This window comes from Scyliorhinus torazame, chromosome 11 (assembly GCF_047496885.1).
Source record: "Scyliorhinus torazame isolate Kashiwa2021f chromosome 11, sScyTor2.1, whole genome shotgun sequence".
Lineage (NCBI taxonomy): Eukaryota > Metazoa > Chordata > Chondrichthyes > Carcharhiniformes > Scyliorhinidae > Scyliorhinus > Scyliorhinus torazame.
The window spans coordinates 95,183,643-95,197,877 of NC_092717.1; the positions used below are offsets into that span (position 1 = coordinate 95,183,643).

A 14,235-nucleotide genomic window follows, 5' to 3' on the forward strand; every position below is an offset into this window, starting at 1 on the left:
TGTTGCCTGGTCTGAGTTTTAGCTATGAAAAGAGATTAGATAGACTGGGGTTGTTTTCCTTGGAGCAGAGAAAACTGAGGGACCTAGATAGAGAAGACAGGAAGAAACATTTCTGCTTGGTCGAGGAATCAATGACTAGGGGGCACAGATTTAAGGTAAGGGGCAGGAGGTTTAGAGGGGGTGTGAGGAAAGCCCTTTTCAACCAGAGGATGGCGAGAGTCTGGAATTCGGTGGCTGAAAGGGTAGTGGAGCTCATAACATTTTGGAAGTTTTTATATGTGCGTTTGCAATGCCAAGACTCTGTTAATTAAGCATGTCATTAGTTCAGTACTGAGAGATGACCTTAGCTTGAAAAATCAGGATGTAGTATCAGTTGGATAGAGATGAGAAATATTAAAGATAAGGGGCGGGGTTCTCCGCCGGCGGGATGCTCCGTTTTTCCGGCAGCCCGGGGGTTTCTCGACGGTGTGGGGCTGCCCCACAATGGGAAACCCCATTGACTGGCCGGCGTAATGGAGCATCCCGCCGGTGGGTTGAGGCAGAAATGTGGCGGGTCAGGGCGGAGCATCCCGCCAATGGCGGCTATTGTGGGAGTAGTTTATAGGCCTCCTGACAGCAGTTACACTGTAGGACAGAGCATATAGGAAATCATTAATGAGGCATGTAAGAAGGAGACTACAATAATCAGGGGTGTCTTTAATCTACATGTACGTTTGGAGAATCAAATTGGCAAAGGTAACCTGGGAACTGAATTCATAGTGGTTTTGAGAGCAGGCTATCCTAAACCTGGTGATGTGCAATGAAACAGGATTAATGAATAAGGTAAAGGAACCTCTAGGTGAACAGTGATCACATGATAGAATTTCACGTTCAGTTTGAAAGCAAGAAGTGTGGGCCCATGACTAGTGTTTTGAACCTAAATAAACATAACTATGAGTGTAAGAATGCAGCGCTGGTCATAGTGAACTGGGAAACTAGGTTAACAGGTTGGGCAGCAGAGTTGCAGTGGCAGACTTTAATGGCGATATTTTATAACTCTCAGCAAAGAGTTACGCCAATGAAAAAGAAAGCTCTTTGAGAAGGGCATCCTCTTGGGCTAAATAAGGAAGTCAAGGATGATATAAATTGAAAGAAACAGTGTACAAATCTGTAAAAAATAGTGGTAGGTTAGACGACTGAACAAACTTTAAGAACCAGCAAAGAATTACTGAAAAGATAACAAAGAAGCAGAAAGCAGAGGATGAGAAAAAGCTAGCTGATTATCATAATCCGAGTTACCATAAGTATTTGAATAGGAAAAGAGTAAGAAAAGTACTATTGGTCCTCTGGAGAGTGAGTCTAGGGCAGTGTTTTTTGAACTTTTTTGCCCGGGATCGATTTTTACCAACAGGCCGTCCTTCGAAACCCATGCCGGCTGAACTTCATGACCCACGCTGCCCGAACTTCGCGACCCACCATTTCTGCTGATCTTTAATGTGACTGCTGAGCCTGCTTGGCCCTCACGATCTCACTTGCTTCGTCATTCAATGTTACATTTCTTCTAAGGACTTCAGCTGATGATTTAAGTCCTCACTGCATCCGTTGAAAAAAATCAAGATGTTTGTCCTCGAACTCGCCATGTCTCCAAATGTCTTTCAAGTTTTGAGGGTTTTAATCTTTAATTTGCCAGTACATCCCTGCATATAACACACATGAGCTTTGCACCCTGATTTGCATTGGCATAATTAATAAACATATAGATTGTTTTTATTTGTGCTGTCGATAAATCTGTTTTGGTATGAATGATGAATGTCTTCAGATACAGAGCCTTTAATTCCGTCTTTTCAACATCCTTGCAAACTCAAACCTTATCTGCTGGTTTTCTCTATAGGTTTTTATGCTCTGTCCCTTCCTGCAACACTCTACTCATCATTACCCATATCTCCATTTCACTCTCCTTTCGCTTTAACTCTTTAATTTCTCACATCTTCTCGCACGTGTTTCTCTGCCCCCCCCCCCCTTCCATGTCCACACCCAACCGGCACACCCTCTGCACCAGCCTAGCCGATCCCTCACACCCTGCGGACACAGGACCAAGGCAGGTCCGAATGTCGGTGACCATGTGTTTTTTGATGACAGTGTACAATAACTCTTCCCCAGCCCCGAAGGCTCTCCTATGTGACAACGTAACTGGTGTCTAACTTTCTAATCTTTCGTGTCACAACGCTCTTTCTATGTGGCTCCCCAGGTGATACATCAGAAGTGGAGGCAGCCTGATGTGGAACCCACCCTATGACCTGGGTCCCCTTTGGCGGATGTTCTCTGGATCGGCAGTCTTCTGGGTGTCAGAGGTGGCATGGTGCCACATTGTTCTGCATACTGCCCATCAGATGTGCCAGGGACAGGTGGGGGGGATTCAGAGGTGTTACGGTGTTTCCAGTGCCACCCCTGGAGGTGTCACGAGTATTGGCCCCATCAGTTCCTCTTCCCTTGGGGTACCCGAAGGTCTCCCGACTACTCTATGGGCAGTGGTGCGGCCAGAGCAAAATCCGGGGGCTTTGCCATCACCTGGTGTTGCCAGTCCTGGAGGCCCGCTCTTGTCTCGACCAGGGTCTCAATGTTCGTGGCAATGGAGCACAGGAAATGTACTATGTCCTTCTGAAACTGTGTCATGTCACTCAGGGACCAACCGTGCCACGTCCCTCTAGGTCAGTGCCAGGTTCCTCTGGGACTGGCTCAGGTCAGCCAATGCCAGGCCACTGCTTTCGATGCCCGTAGCTATGACCCGATGCAACAGGACCATGCAGTGGAGCGCTGCAACAATGTCCATGTGGCCCTGGTACAGGGTGGCCTGTGACATGGCACCCTGGCCTGAGCCTCAGCCACTGCCTGCACATTGTGCCCCAGGCCTTGGACATCCTGACCCATGGCTGAAACCTTCGCACCCAATGCTTCCACTGCTGATGCCACCCGTATGTTTGGGGCATGGATAGTACGCATGGTTGGCACCAGCTCCTGGTCCTGCAGGTCTTTGGATTCCTCCAACTGCACCTGCAAGCGCTAGATGGTTGCTGCTACCCCCTCATGTAGTCCCCAGTTCTGTGCCTGTGTCTCAAACATTGATGGGACTGCCTTGTCCAGAAGCACTAGACCTATTTGGACGGCAGCTAGTCCCTGGGGTCGGCTCGTCCTCCAACCGTCCACCCCCTCGGGGGTTCCTACCTCCACCTGATGTACCACTGCATGTGTGGTGCGCACCAGATCGAGCCCCAGGAGCCTCTTCACTAAAATGCCCAACCGAGGGGAGTGTCTCTGGGATGGTGGAGGGTGCCAGTGACAGCAGTTATGAAACATCGGTGTCGTCCCTGGACATGTGGTCTGAGGTGGGGTGGGCATGGGACCCCAGACGGTCCTGCCTCATCGGCGGTGAGCCGTGGGTTTCAGCTGGGGGTGGGGGCAGAAGCTGGTTCCTCATCGTCTGGTGGTGACCCTGCATGACTCAAAACAAGACGTATGGTGAGATCGCGGGTAGGCGTGATGTGGGAGGAGGGGTGACTCATGTGCCATAGGGATATCACAACGCATTGGGAGTTCATTTGGTTGTCCCATGCCATCCTCTATCTCTGCGACTGCCCGCTCTCTCACCCCGACAACCAGATCCAATGCCCTCTGCTTCCGGACAGTGAGGGGCCGAAGGTCCGCAGGCCCCCTCTGTTCTCCTCCAGCTCCCGGCAGTTGTGGACCACCTTCTGCTGGGAGGGGGAACAGATAATGCACAGTGTGAGACTTCCGAACATGGGCAACACAGGGGGTCTGCAGCTGGTGGCCTGTGTGCGCGGGGCACCTGGCCATGGTGGGTGGTACAAGTGTTGACATGTGGTGCAGGATGGGGTGCAAAGTGGGCTGACAGTGGGTGAGGTGCGGTCACCCTCTGGGGCGGGCGTGAGGGGTGTGAGGTGGTGGTGCCAGGTGCACAGAGGTGGTGACTCACCATACCTGGTCAAGGGGGTTGCCCATCCTAGCCGAGCACTGCCTACCAGTTCACCTGGCTGGGGCCGCATGGGGGTGGGGGGTGGGGACAGGGTAATGTCAGGGGCATGGACGTAGTGACTCTCCCAGGCTGTCCTGAGAAGGTTGTGCAGCTTCTTCTGACACTGCTGCCCAGAACTCGTGGTGGGGCGCACAGTGCTGATGGCCTCTCCACCACGGCATTCAGGAGTACCTCCAGTTCTGTATTCACAAATTCTGTGGCCACTCTGGGGTGAGACTCAACCCCAGCGTTTCCAGCACACGACCTTCGGTTTCCTCAGTACAGAGAGTTAAACTAATTTATCTCTCGTTTTGCACACTTTCAGAAGGGCAGTGATGTACTCAATGTATTGTATGTTCTTACAATGAATGTACAACCAATAAGCCAATCAAAGTGAGCTGGTAATAATGCAGCTGAATCACTTGTTAACTTTCCAAATGAACATGTAACTGGTATAAGCAGCTAGATTGACTGAAAGGCAAGTCAACAAAAACGTTTGCAGGAGAGAGGCTGCTACAGAACTGTGACATCGGTTCTAAACAGACAACGAACAATGGGGGGCATCTGCAGCGGAAGCAAATTTGCAGTTTGCAAGTGTATATTAACACATTGTTGTTTGTGAATGTTTGCTGTGTGCAAATTGGTTGCTGGTTTTCGTACATTACAACAGGTACTATACTTCAAAAAGTACGTCATTGGCTGTAAAGCGTTTTGAGATGTCTCTTCATTGTGAAAGGTGCTATATTAATGGAGGCCTTTGTTTCTCGAAGGCTTGCTCGGTCTGGGAGGTGCTGTGGGATTACATACTTAAGGGTTTTCAAAATGTGGGTTGCAAACAATGGACGGGTCACAGCAATCAATCACGGCGGTCCTGATCACGGGAGAAATGCCCAGTGCCTCTACTGGGATTTAAATCAAGAATGGCACCCGCTACCGGCTTTTAAATGAGAACAAAATGAGGCTGTGTGCAGTCTTCCGACCAGAAGCGGCAGCAGGGAGCAGGTCACGCACACTTCACATACACTTGACATCAAGCATCCTGTATGTATGTGCCTTTGACGCCAATTCACAGAGGACAGCTTCTTCCATTTTCTAGCTGCCAGCAAGCAAGGCAAGAGGACTGTGAAAAAGGATAATTTTATTACAAAGAAGAGATGACCAGAGACACAAATAGGTAGTGTACCTACTGGCCAGGATCTCACAGCTGAATCTGCTGGAGTGAGCTGCTCAGGAAAATCCATGGCAGGACAGAGCAGTGCTAGTGTTAACTATGTATAGAGCTCAACTGCCTCTGGTGAACAGCCTACAAAGGAGAAACCTATATCAAGAGCAAAGCAGTATAAAGATGATTCCTTCAGGTATGGTTTTGTCAATTGTGCCCATGCAAATAAGGGTGCAAAGTCTATGGGTGTTATATACAGGGGAATATACAGGGGAGTACTGGCAAATGATAGGAGAAGTTTCAGGTTTTGAAAGAGAAGTGATGGGTGAAAAATTCCCCTTGAGCTTGAGACCCCAGAGTCAGTTACTAACTTACAGCTGATTCCAAATGGAAAGACTAAGCTGCTGTACCTAACCAGTGACAGCACATTAGGCTGTCAGCATTCTGGAGTAGCGCCGACCCGGAGTATGCAGTGATGAGTAAATCAAGAATTTTGTTGTTATTGCCCTTCATTATGACCTACATGTGCAAGGTTGGATTTTCCGTTCTCACAAAGATGAAGATGGCATAAAGGAACTGGCTGAACTCTGCACCTGATATGTGCATTTCCCTATCCTCCTGTGAACCTTTTGGAGTAAGCTGGTGAGACCAAGCAAGCTTCCTTTTTGCTTTAAAAGTAAGCAAACGTGAAGTATGCTGCAACGGTCAGCCAGCATGTGTTGTGAAGGTCGACCGGTTGGCAAAAGTGGATTTTGGAAAAAAAAGTTTTAAAAACACTGACATATTTGAAACCTGGAAGAACATTTAGCGGGTCAGAATGTTCCATTTCAACTTGAATGGCTGCTTAAATGTTTCTTGTCATAATATACACCAGTATATCATGGTGCAGACACACACTGATGGACTCACAGTGGGACCAATCAACATACACAACACCGCAGCCAATCACCAGTGAGAGCACACGCACTATAAAGACAGGGGACATCAGAGTTCCCGCTCATTCGAGTAGCAGCTAGCTAGGAGCACAGAGCTCACAGCCTGCAACACAGACATTCACTATGTGCTGAGTGCATCAACTGGTTAGGACAGGGCAAAGGTCTTTAGTTAAAGCTGGTATCGTATTTACCCACAGTTCAAGTATGTTTAAATAGTTAGCCTTTTAATAAAATAGTGTTGCACTACTTCAAGTGTTGGTGACCTGTATGTGATCCAGAACACCCAACACATCATGATACCAGGAGTGGTTGCATACTAGCACTTCTTAGACCTACCTGCAAGTGATCTGCCTTCCACCAGCATTCCGCCATTCTGCAACATGGACAACATCAGCCCGCCGCTCCGCCGGCAACCTCGGGGCCAACTGGAAGATTTTCAAACAGCGCTTCCAGCTCTACCTCAAAGCCATGGACAGGGAGGGCGCCTCGGACACCAGAAAGATTGTTCTTCTCCTCTCCACGGCCGGGGACCATGCCATCCATATTTTCACCTCTCTCACCTTTGCAGATGACGAAGACAAGACGAAGTTCAAGACGGTTCTCCTCAAATTTGACACTCACTGCAGCGTAGAGGTGAATGAAAGTTTTGAACGCTATGTGTTCCAGCAGCGTTTGCAGGGTAAGGACGAACCTTTCCAATCCTTTTTAACGCACCTCTGCATCCTTGCGCAGTCTTGTAATTACGGGCCCACCTCCGACTCCATGATCCGCGACCAGATCGTTTTTGGTGTTCAGCAGCTACATCAGCAGCTCCTCAAAGTAAAGCAACTCACCCTAGCGACCACCATCGAGACCTGTGGCCTACATGAAAATGCCACCAGTCGGTACTCCCATATACAAGCGGCTGAAACAGCACGGCAAGGTCCCCACGAGGCGGAACGGGTCCAAGTGATTGAACACCTCCAGGGCCTCAGCCTGGATGAGGGCGGCCATTTTGCACGCTTTTCGCGGACTCCCGCGCTTGTACGCACCAAACGAGGGGACGGCGACATGGAGGAACGCAATGCGCAGGCGCGCACCACGCAGGACCGCACCGCGCATGCGCGGTGGCGCAGTGAACATGCTGACGTCACGACGTGCGGCAACTGTGGCTCCACCCATTTAAAGTGGCAATGCCCCACAAAATCTCGACAATGCCTACGATGTGGAAGACTTGGCCACTATGCTGCCTGCTGTCGAGCAGCTCAGCCTTCCAATTCATATCGCTTCAGCCAGCCTGACAGGAATGTTTGGGCAATTCAACCCACGGTCACCGAGTCCGATTCCGACCTCCCAAACAGCAGTGACACCGAGGACCCGAAGGCGCCTTTTCGAGTCGGTGTCGTAACGAAAAACAGGCTGTCCCCTAAGCAAAGACACCAGCCGCTGTTGGTATACAGCATCGATCCAGACGATGAGTGGTGTGCCACCCTGACGGTCAACCGGTCCCAAATACGATTCCGCCTGGACACTGGTGCCTCCGCCAATCTCATGGCGTGGTCTGCTTTCCAAAGCCTTCGTGTCAAACCAACCATTCTCCCATCGGCCTGCCAGCTATTGGACTGCAATGGCAACATCATTCCTACTACCGGCTCATGCCAACTCGAAGTGACGCACAAGTCACGAAAAGCCATCCTTCCTTTCGAGATCGCGGGCTCCTCGAAGGACCCTCTGCTTGGCGCACAGGCGTGCAAATTGCTAAACCTCGTTCAAAGAGTTCACTCTCTCCTGATAACACATCTGCCTTCCAGGACGCTGACTTCAGGGTGCAACTCAATGCCATCATCGACCAGCACCGCGACGTCTTCGAAGGCATGGGCACGCTTCCATATACTTACAAGATCATACTCAAACAGAACGCCACGCCTGTGGTTCATGCACCTCGCAGAGTCCCAGCACCCCTCAAGGACTGCCTCAAGAAGCAGCTGCAGGACCTCCAAGACCAAGGAGTGATCTCCAGAGTTTCGGAACCAACCGACTGGGTCAGTTCCATGGTGTGCGTAAAAAAGCCTTCCGGCGAGCTCAGAATCTGCATTGATACAAAGGATCTGAATCGCAACACAATGAGGGAGCATTACCCAATCCCCAAGCGCGAAGAGATCACATGTGAGATGGCTCGGGCCAAGCTCTTCAGCAAACTTGACGCCTCGAAAGGTTTCTGGCAAATTCAACTAGACAGATCCAGCAGGAAACTGTGTACCTTTAACACCCCTTTTGGCAGATATTGTTACAACAGGATGCCATTTGGGATCATATCGGCGTCAGAAGTATTCCACAGGATCATGGAACAAATGATGGAAGGCATTGAAGGTGTTCGCGTCTATGTTGGCAACATAATCATTTGGTCGCCTCCAGCGCATGTTCAAACGCATACGGGAGCAGGGCCTACTCCTCAACAGAGCCAAATGCTCCTTTGACCAGACGGAACTCGAGTTCCTAGGGGACCTCATCTCACAGTTGGGTGTGCGGCCGGATGCGGACAGGGTGGCCGCCATCACAGCCATGAAAAAGCCAGAGAACAAGAAGGCGGTCCTCCGATTTCTGGGCATGGTCAACTTCCTAGGGAAGTTCATCCCTAACCTCGCCTCTCATACCACAGCTCTCAGGAACCTGGTCAGGAAGACGACAGACTTCCAATGGCTTCCTGCCCACGAGAGCGAATGGACAGAACTTAAAACCAAACTTAACACGGCCCCGGTATTGGCCTTTTTTGATTCAGCGAAAGAGACAAAAATTTTGATCGATGCCAGCCAATCTGGCATTGGGGCAGAGCTCCTGCAACGCAATGAGGCCTCATCATGGGCCCCCATTGCATATGCGTCACGGCCATGACCCCCACGGAACAGCGCTACGCGCAGATAGAAAAGGAGTGCCTGGGTCTGTTGACCGGTGTCGTCAAATTTCATGATTATGTGTAAGGCCTTCCCCAATTCACCGTCGAGACCGACCATCGCCCGCTGGTCAATATAATACAAAAAGACTTGAACAACATGACGCTCGCCTCCAGCGCATTCTGATCAAACTCCGGCGATACGACTTTCAGCTCGTATACACCCCGGGCAAAGACCTGATCGTAGCCGACGCTCTGTCCAGGGCAGTCAGCACCTCGTGTGACCCAGCGGGATTCGTCTGCCAGGTTGACGCCCATGTGGCCTTCGTGGCCTCCAATCTACCGGCCACGGATGGACGCCTCATCCAAATTTGGCGCGAGAGTGCGGCTGACCCCCTGCTACAGCATGTCATGCGCCACCTAACAGACGGGTGGCTCAAGGGCTAATGCTCGCAGTTCTACAGCATCAGAGACGATCTGGCGGTAGTCGATGGTGTCCTCCTGAAGCTGGGCCGCATTGTTATCCTGCACAGCATGCGCCAGCTCGTCTTGGAACAGCTACACGAGGGGCATCTTGGCGTGGAAAAGTGCCGCCGACGGGCCCGAGAGGCAGTGTACTGGCCCGGCATCAATGAGGACATCGCCAACACAGTGATCAACTGCCCCATCTGTCAGCGGTTCCAGCCAGCCCAACCACGTGAGACCCTACAGCCCCATGAGTTGGTCACATCCCCTTGGTCCAAGGTTGGCATTGACCTGTTCCACGCACTGGGCAGGGACTATGTTCTGATTCTAGACTATTTTTCAAACTACCTGGAGGTGGTATGTTTGCACGACATCACATCGTCTGCAGTCATCCGTGCCTGTAAGGACACCTTTGCTCGTCACGGCATCCCACTCACTGTGATGTCGGACAATGGCTCCTGCTTCGCAAGCCAGGAATGGTCCAACTTTACCAGGAGGTACAACTTTGTGCATGTGAAATCCAGTCCCCTGTACTCCCAATCCAATGGCAAAGCGGAGAAGGGCGTCCACATAGTCAAACGGCTCCTCTGCAAGGCTGCCGATGCGGGATCCGACTTCTATCTCGCCCTGCTGGCCTGTCGCTCATCCCCACTGTCCACTGGTCTGTCGCCAGCCCAGCTGCTCATGGGTCGCACCCTGAGGACGACGGTGCAGTCCAATCACGTCCCAGACCTCGACCATGTTCCAGTCCTTCAACGAATGCAACAGTCTCGTGCACAGCACAAGGCGGCTCCTGACACCCATGCAGCTGATCTCCCTGCTCTGGCTCCAGATGACAACGTCCGCATCCATCTTCCGGATGGTGGCTGGTCTGCAACTGCTGTGGTTCTTCGGCAGGTGGCTCCCCGCTCGTTCCTGGTTCGTCTACCGGATGGTTCCATTCTGCGCCGTAATCGGCGTGCCCTTCGTCACGTTCCGTGCTCGCTACATGATCCTCCGCCAGTGCCATGCCCTCCTGTTGTCCCTGACCTGAACTATGCAGATATTCCGGTTACTCTGCATCCTCCTCACTCTGAGGCAGTCTAGCCCGCTTCTCAGCTTGGGACTCCTGACCCACCCTTGAGGCGGTCAACCAGAATTCGTCGCCCACCTCAGAGACTTAATTTGTGAACTTTGCACTAATGGACTCTCTGGTCTGTTCTGTTCTTCCGTTTAATCGTTCGAGTGGTTTGTATATAGTGTTCATCTCGTTATTTGTGTGACACACTGTTGTTTTCTGCACCAGGCACCTTCCCATGTAAATAGCTTAGTTTTATGTACATAGTCCTGTAAATATTTTGCACACACGTAGTCAGGAACATTCACCACAAACTATTTATTGTCACGCAGGAACATTTTTTTTTTTTAAAAGGGGGGGATGTCATAATATACACCAGTATATCATGGTGCAGACACACACTGATGGACACACAGTGGGACAAACAACATACACAACACCGCAGCCATTCACCAGTGAGAGCACACGCACTATAAAGACAGGGGTCATCAGAGTTCCCGCTCATTCGAGTAGCAGCTAGCTAGGAGCACAGAGCTCATAGCCTGCAACACAGACATTTACCATGTGCTGAGTGCATCAACTGGTTAGGCCAAGGCAAAGGTCTTTACTTAAAGCTGGTATTGTATTTATCCACAGTTCAAGTATGTTTAAATAGTTAACCTTTTAATAAAATAGTGTTGCACTACTTCAAGTGTTGGTGACCTGTCTGTGATCCAGAACACCCAACACATCATTTCTCTGTGTGTTTTACGACTCCAAGCTATAACTGTGAATGTAATGTGTATACATGTGATATCTCAAGTCAACTATTTAAAGGAGCAATTCAAAGAAGGAATTTGGAGGAGCTGGGAAGTTTTAGGATGAGGCAGTGAGAATTAGCGAACATGGATTCCGGCTGAGCAAGGCTGACACACAAATTTACCGATGTTTGCCTTGACTTACTGCTTCAGTGCATTCAGGAGGAGGCAGCTAATGTTCACCAGCATTGGGGTAAATAAATCTGCTGCTTTCACCAAATCGGTATGGTTGAAGGAGGCTGAGGAGGTGAACAGCAGATGTTTTATGGCCTTAGAAACAGGACAGGAAACAATTTACTGATCTAACCAGGGTACAAAAAGTGAGTACAGTTGCGTAGTCACTCACATTGTACAATACTCTCCCGAGCTTTGTCTTGCCAAGAGTACTTATGTCACTCATCACATCCACTCAAGTTTCAATAGCACCCATTCTTTATTTTCATTTCCTCACCACAGATTAATGCATTCATTACTGCCAGACATCCCAATCCTGGAACCCTACTGCACAGAACGAGGCCGTTTGATATGTAAACAGAAAATGCTGGACAACACAGCAGGTCTGGCAGCATCTGTTGTGAGAGAAACAGAGATAACATTTTGAGTCCATAATGACTCTTCTACAGCTTTTATATAAATGCAAATTACTGCGGATGCTGGAATCTGAAACGAAAGAGAAAATGCTGGAAAATCTCAGCAAGAGTTAGCATTTCGAATCCGATGACTCTTTGTCAAAGCTTTGACAAAGAATCATCGGACTTAACATTGGCTCTTTTCTCTCCCTACAGATGCTGCCAGACTTGCTGAGATTTTCCAGCATTTTCTCTTTCGCTTCTACAGCTTTTGTTGCCCTCCTTTGTGTTGCTTTGGTCATTCTCTCTATCGTTCTACAGGACAAAAGATTAGACATTTGCACCCTTGTATGGGAGTAAATGGTCTAGCAGAACCCGTGGGCAGATTTTTATGGCCCCTTTCAAGTGGTGCCTTTCCCACTGCCTCCCCTTGGCATGACTGCAATTTGGTAGCGGTGGATGAAACCTCAGGTGGCCTACCAGCCCTTATGTCATTGAGGCCCTTAAGTGGCCAATTAATGACCACTTAAGGACCACTTATTTGTGTAGGGGCTGTTTAGCACAGGGCTAAATCGCTGGCTTTGAAAGCAGACCAAGGCAGGCTAGCAGCACGGTTCAATTCCCGTACCAGTCTCCCCGAACAGGTGCCGCAATGTGGCGACTAGGGGCTTTTCACAGTAACTTCATTTGAAGCTTACTTGTGACAATAAGTGATTTTCATTTTCATTTCACTTGCTATCTGCCACAATTTTTCAGCCAGTCAGAGATGTCAGCAACAGGCGGCAAGTTTGACAGGTAAGCCTGCTTGGGCCTCGAGCAGGAAAATAATGGTCTCCTGCTTCATAGGCCTCCAATTCAGATGCCTCCTCCAAGTTCTTCCCCACTGAGTGTCCCCTCTGCCCTTAACCTGCATATCTAGCCTCCACCTCCCTCACACCTCGGGTGTCATTCCAACAACAACCACTACTTCTGCTGTGCAATAGAACTGCTGGCCTCTGATTCGCTGGAAGCTCTTGGCAGGCAGGACCTCTGTCCGCGGGGTCCTTGATCTTGGGAGGAGGCCCACCGCTAAAAGACCAAGTGCCTGATTGTCACGAGATGTGCCAGGCCTTTTCATAAAGAGGAGATACAGGGATCTTCCTGTCATGCCCACAAGATTCCGCCCTTCATGTGCTGTGACTAAAATTGAAGGAATATCTAGCAGATTAAAAGAGATAGAATTGTTTCATTTCTCTCACAATTAAGCTAATGACCTTTTTAATAAACTAACTACTCAGAATACTGGAATTTATGTTAGCCTGTTGAAAAGGAATTTACTTCTTTAATGGATACTCTTTCATTAGCCAGGAGTAAATTCCTAAAGCTTTATAACGAGCAAATCATTTTCCAAGGGATATAAAAAACATCTATGTAAGAAGTTATTATTTGTAATTAAGCTCTTTACAAATGTATTCTGTTCTCTTTGGCTGTGGCCTTGGCATTGAAACTGGAAAAGAGATTTATTGCTGTACAAATAAAATGAAATGAAAATGAAATAGTCCAAATAGAACTATAATACTTTGTACCACAAAATGGTTCTAGGCAGAATGTTTTAATTATGGAATCATTAACAAATGTGAATAATTTAGTTTTGATGAAGATTAAAAGTTATATTTTACTACACAGTAAAAGTAAACCTTCTTAATTTTATTTTGCTTTCAGATGACAAGTGTAATTCCAATATGATGAGCTTTTTTGAGCAGACATTTCCCAGCACTGATTTTGACAACAATACTGTAAACACAATCAATGCTTCAGGTGCAGGATTTCATTGGGATAGCCAGTGCATTGCTGGCTTGGCACTATTCCTTATTTGCATCTTATATTTGAGGTAATATACAATATAAAAGTAAGGATATAATGTTAGAATTGTATAAAATGCTGGTGAGGTCACAACTGGAATATTGTGTGCAGTTCTGGTCGCCACATTACAGGAAGAACGTTATCGCTCTGGAGAGAGTGCAGAGGAGGTTTATAAGAACGTTGCCAGGGCTAGAAAAGTGTAGCTACGAGGAGAGATTGGATATGTTGGGGTTATTTTCCTTGGAACAAAGAAGGCTGAGGGGTGGCTTAATTGAGGTGTACAAATTATGAGGGGAAGAGATAGGGTGGACAGGATAAAATTATTTCCCCTGGTGGAGAATTCCAGAACCAGGTGATATGGATTCAAGATAAGTGGCGGAAGGTGTAGAGGGGACAGGAGGAAAAACTTTCTTACGTAGACGGTAGTGGGAGTCTGGAATTCGCTGCCTGAGTTGGTGGTGGAGGCTGAGACCCGAAACCCTTTTATAAGGTACTTAGATCTGCACACTTAAGTAGGGTGCTCTATCCAA

General features: G+C 48.9%; 1 protein-coding gene across 3 annotated transcripts in view; it reads left to right on the forward strand.

Moving 5' to 3' along the window:
• The window catches only part of LOC140385400 (serine incorporator 1-like), a 161,526-nt gene that overhangs the window by 131,904 nt on the left and 15,387 nt on the right, over positions 1-14,235 (forward strand). For all 3 annotated transcript variants that reach the window (XM_072467508.1, XM_072467510.1, XM_072467509.1), the window contains one exon: positions 13,565-13,733. In XM_072467508.1, coding sequence (XP_072323609.1) covers positions 13,565-13,733 — 169 coding nt within the window. The remainder of the gene's footprint in view (positions 1-13,564; positions 13,734-14,235) is intronic.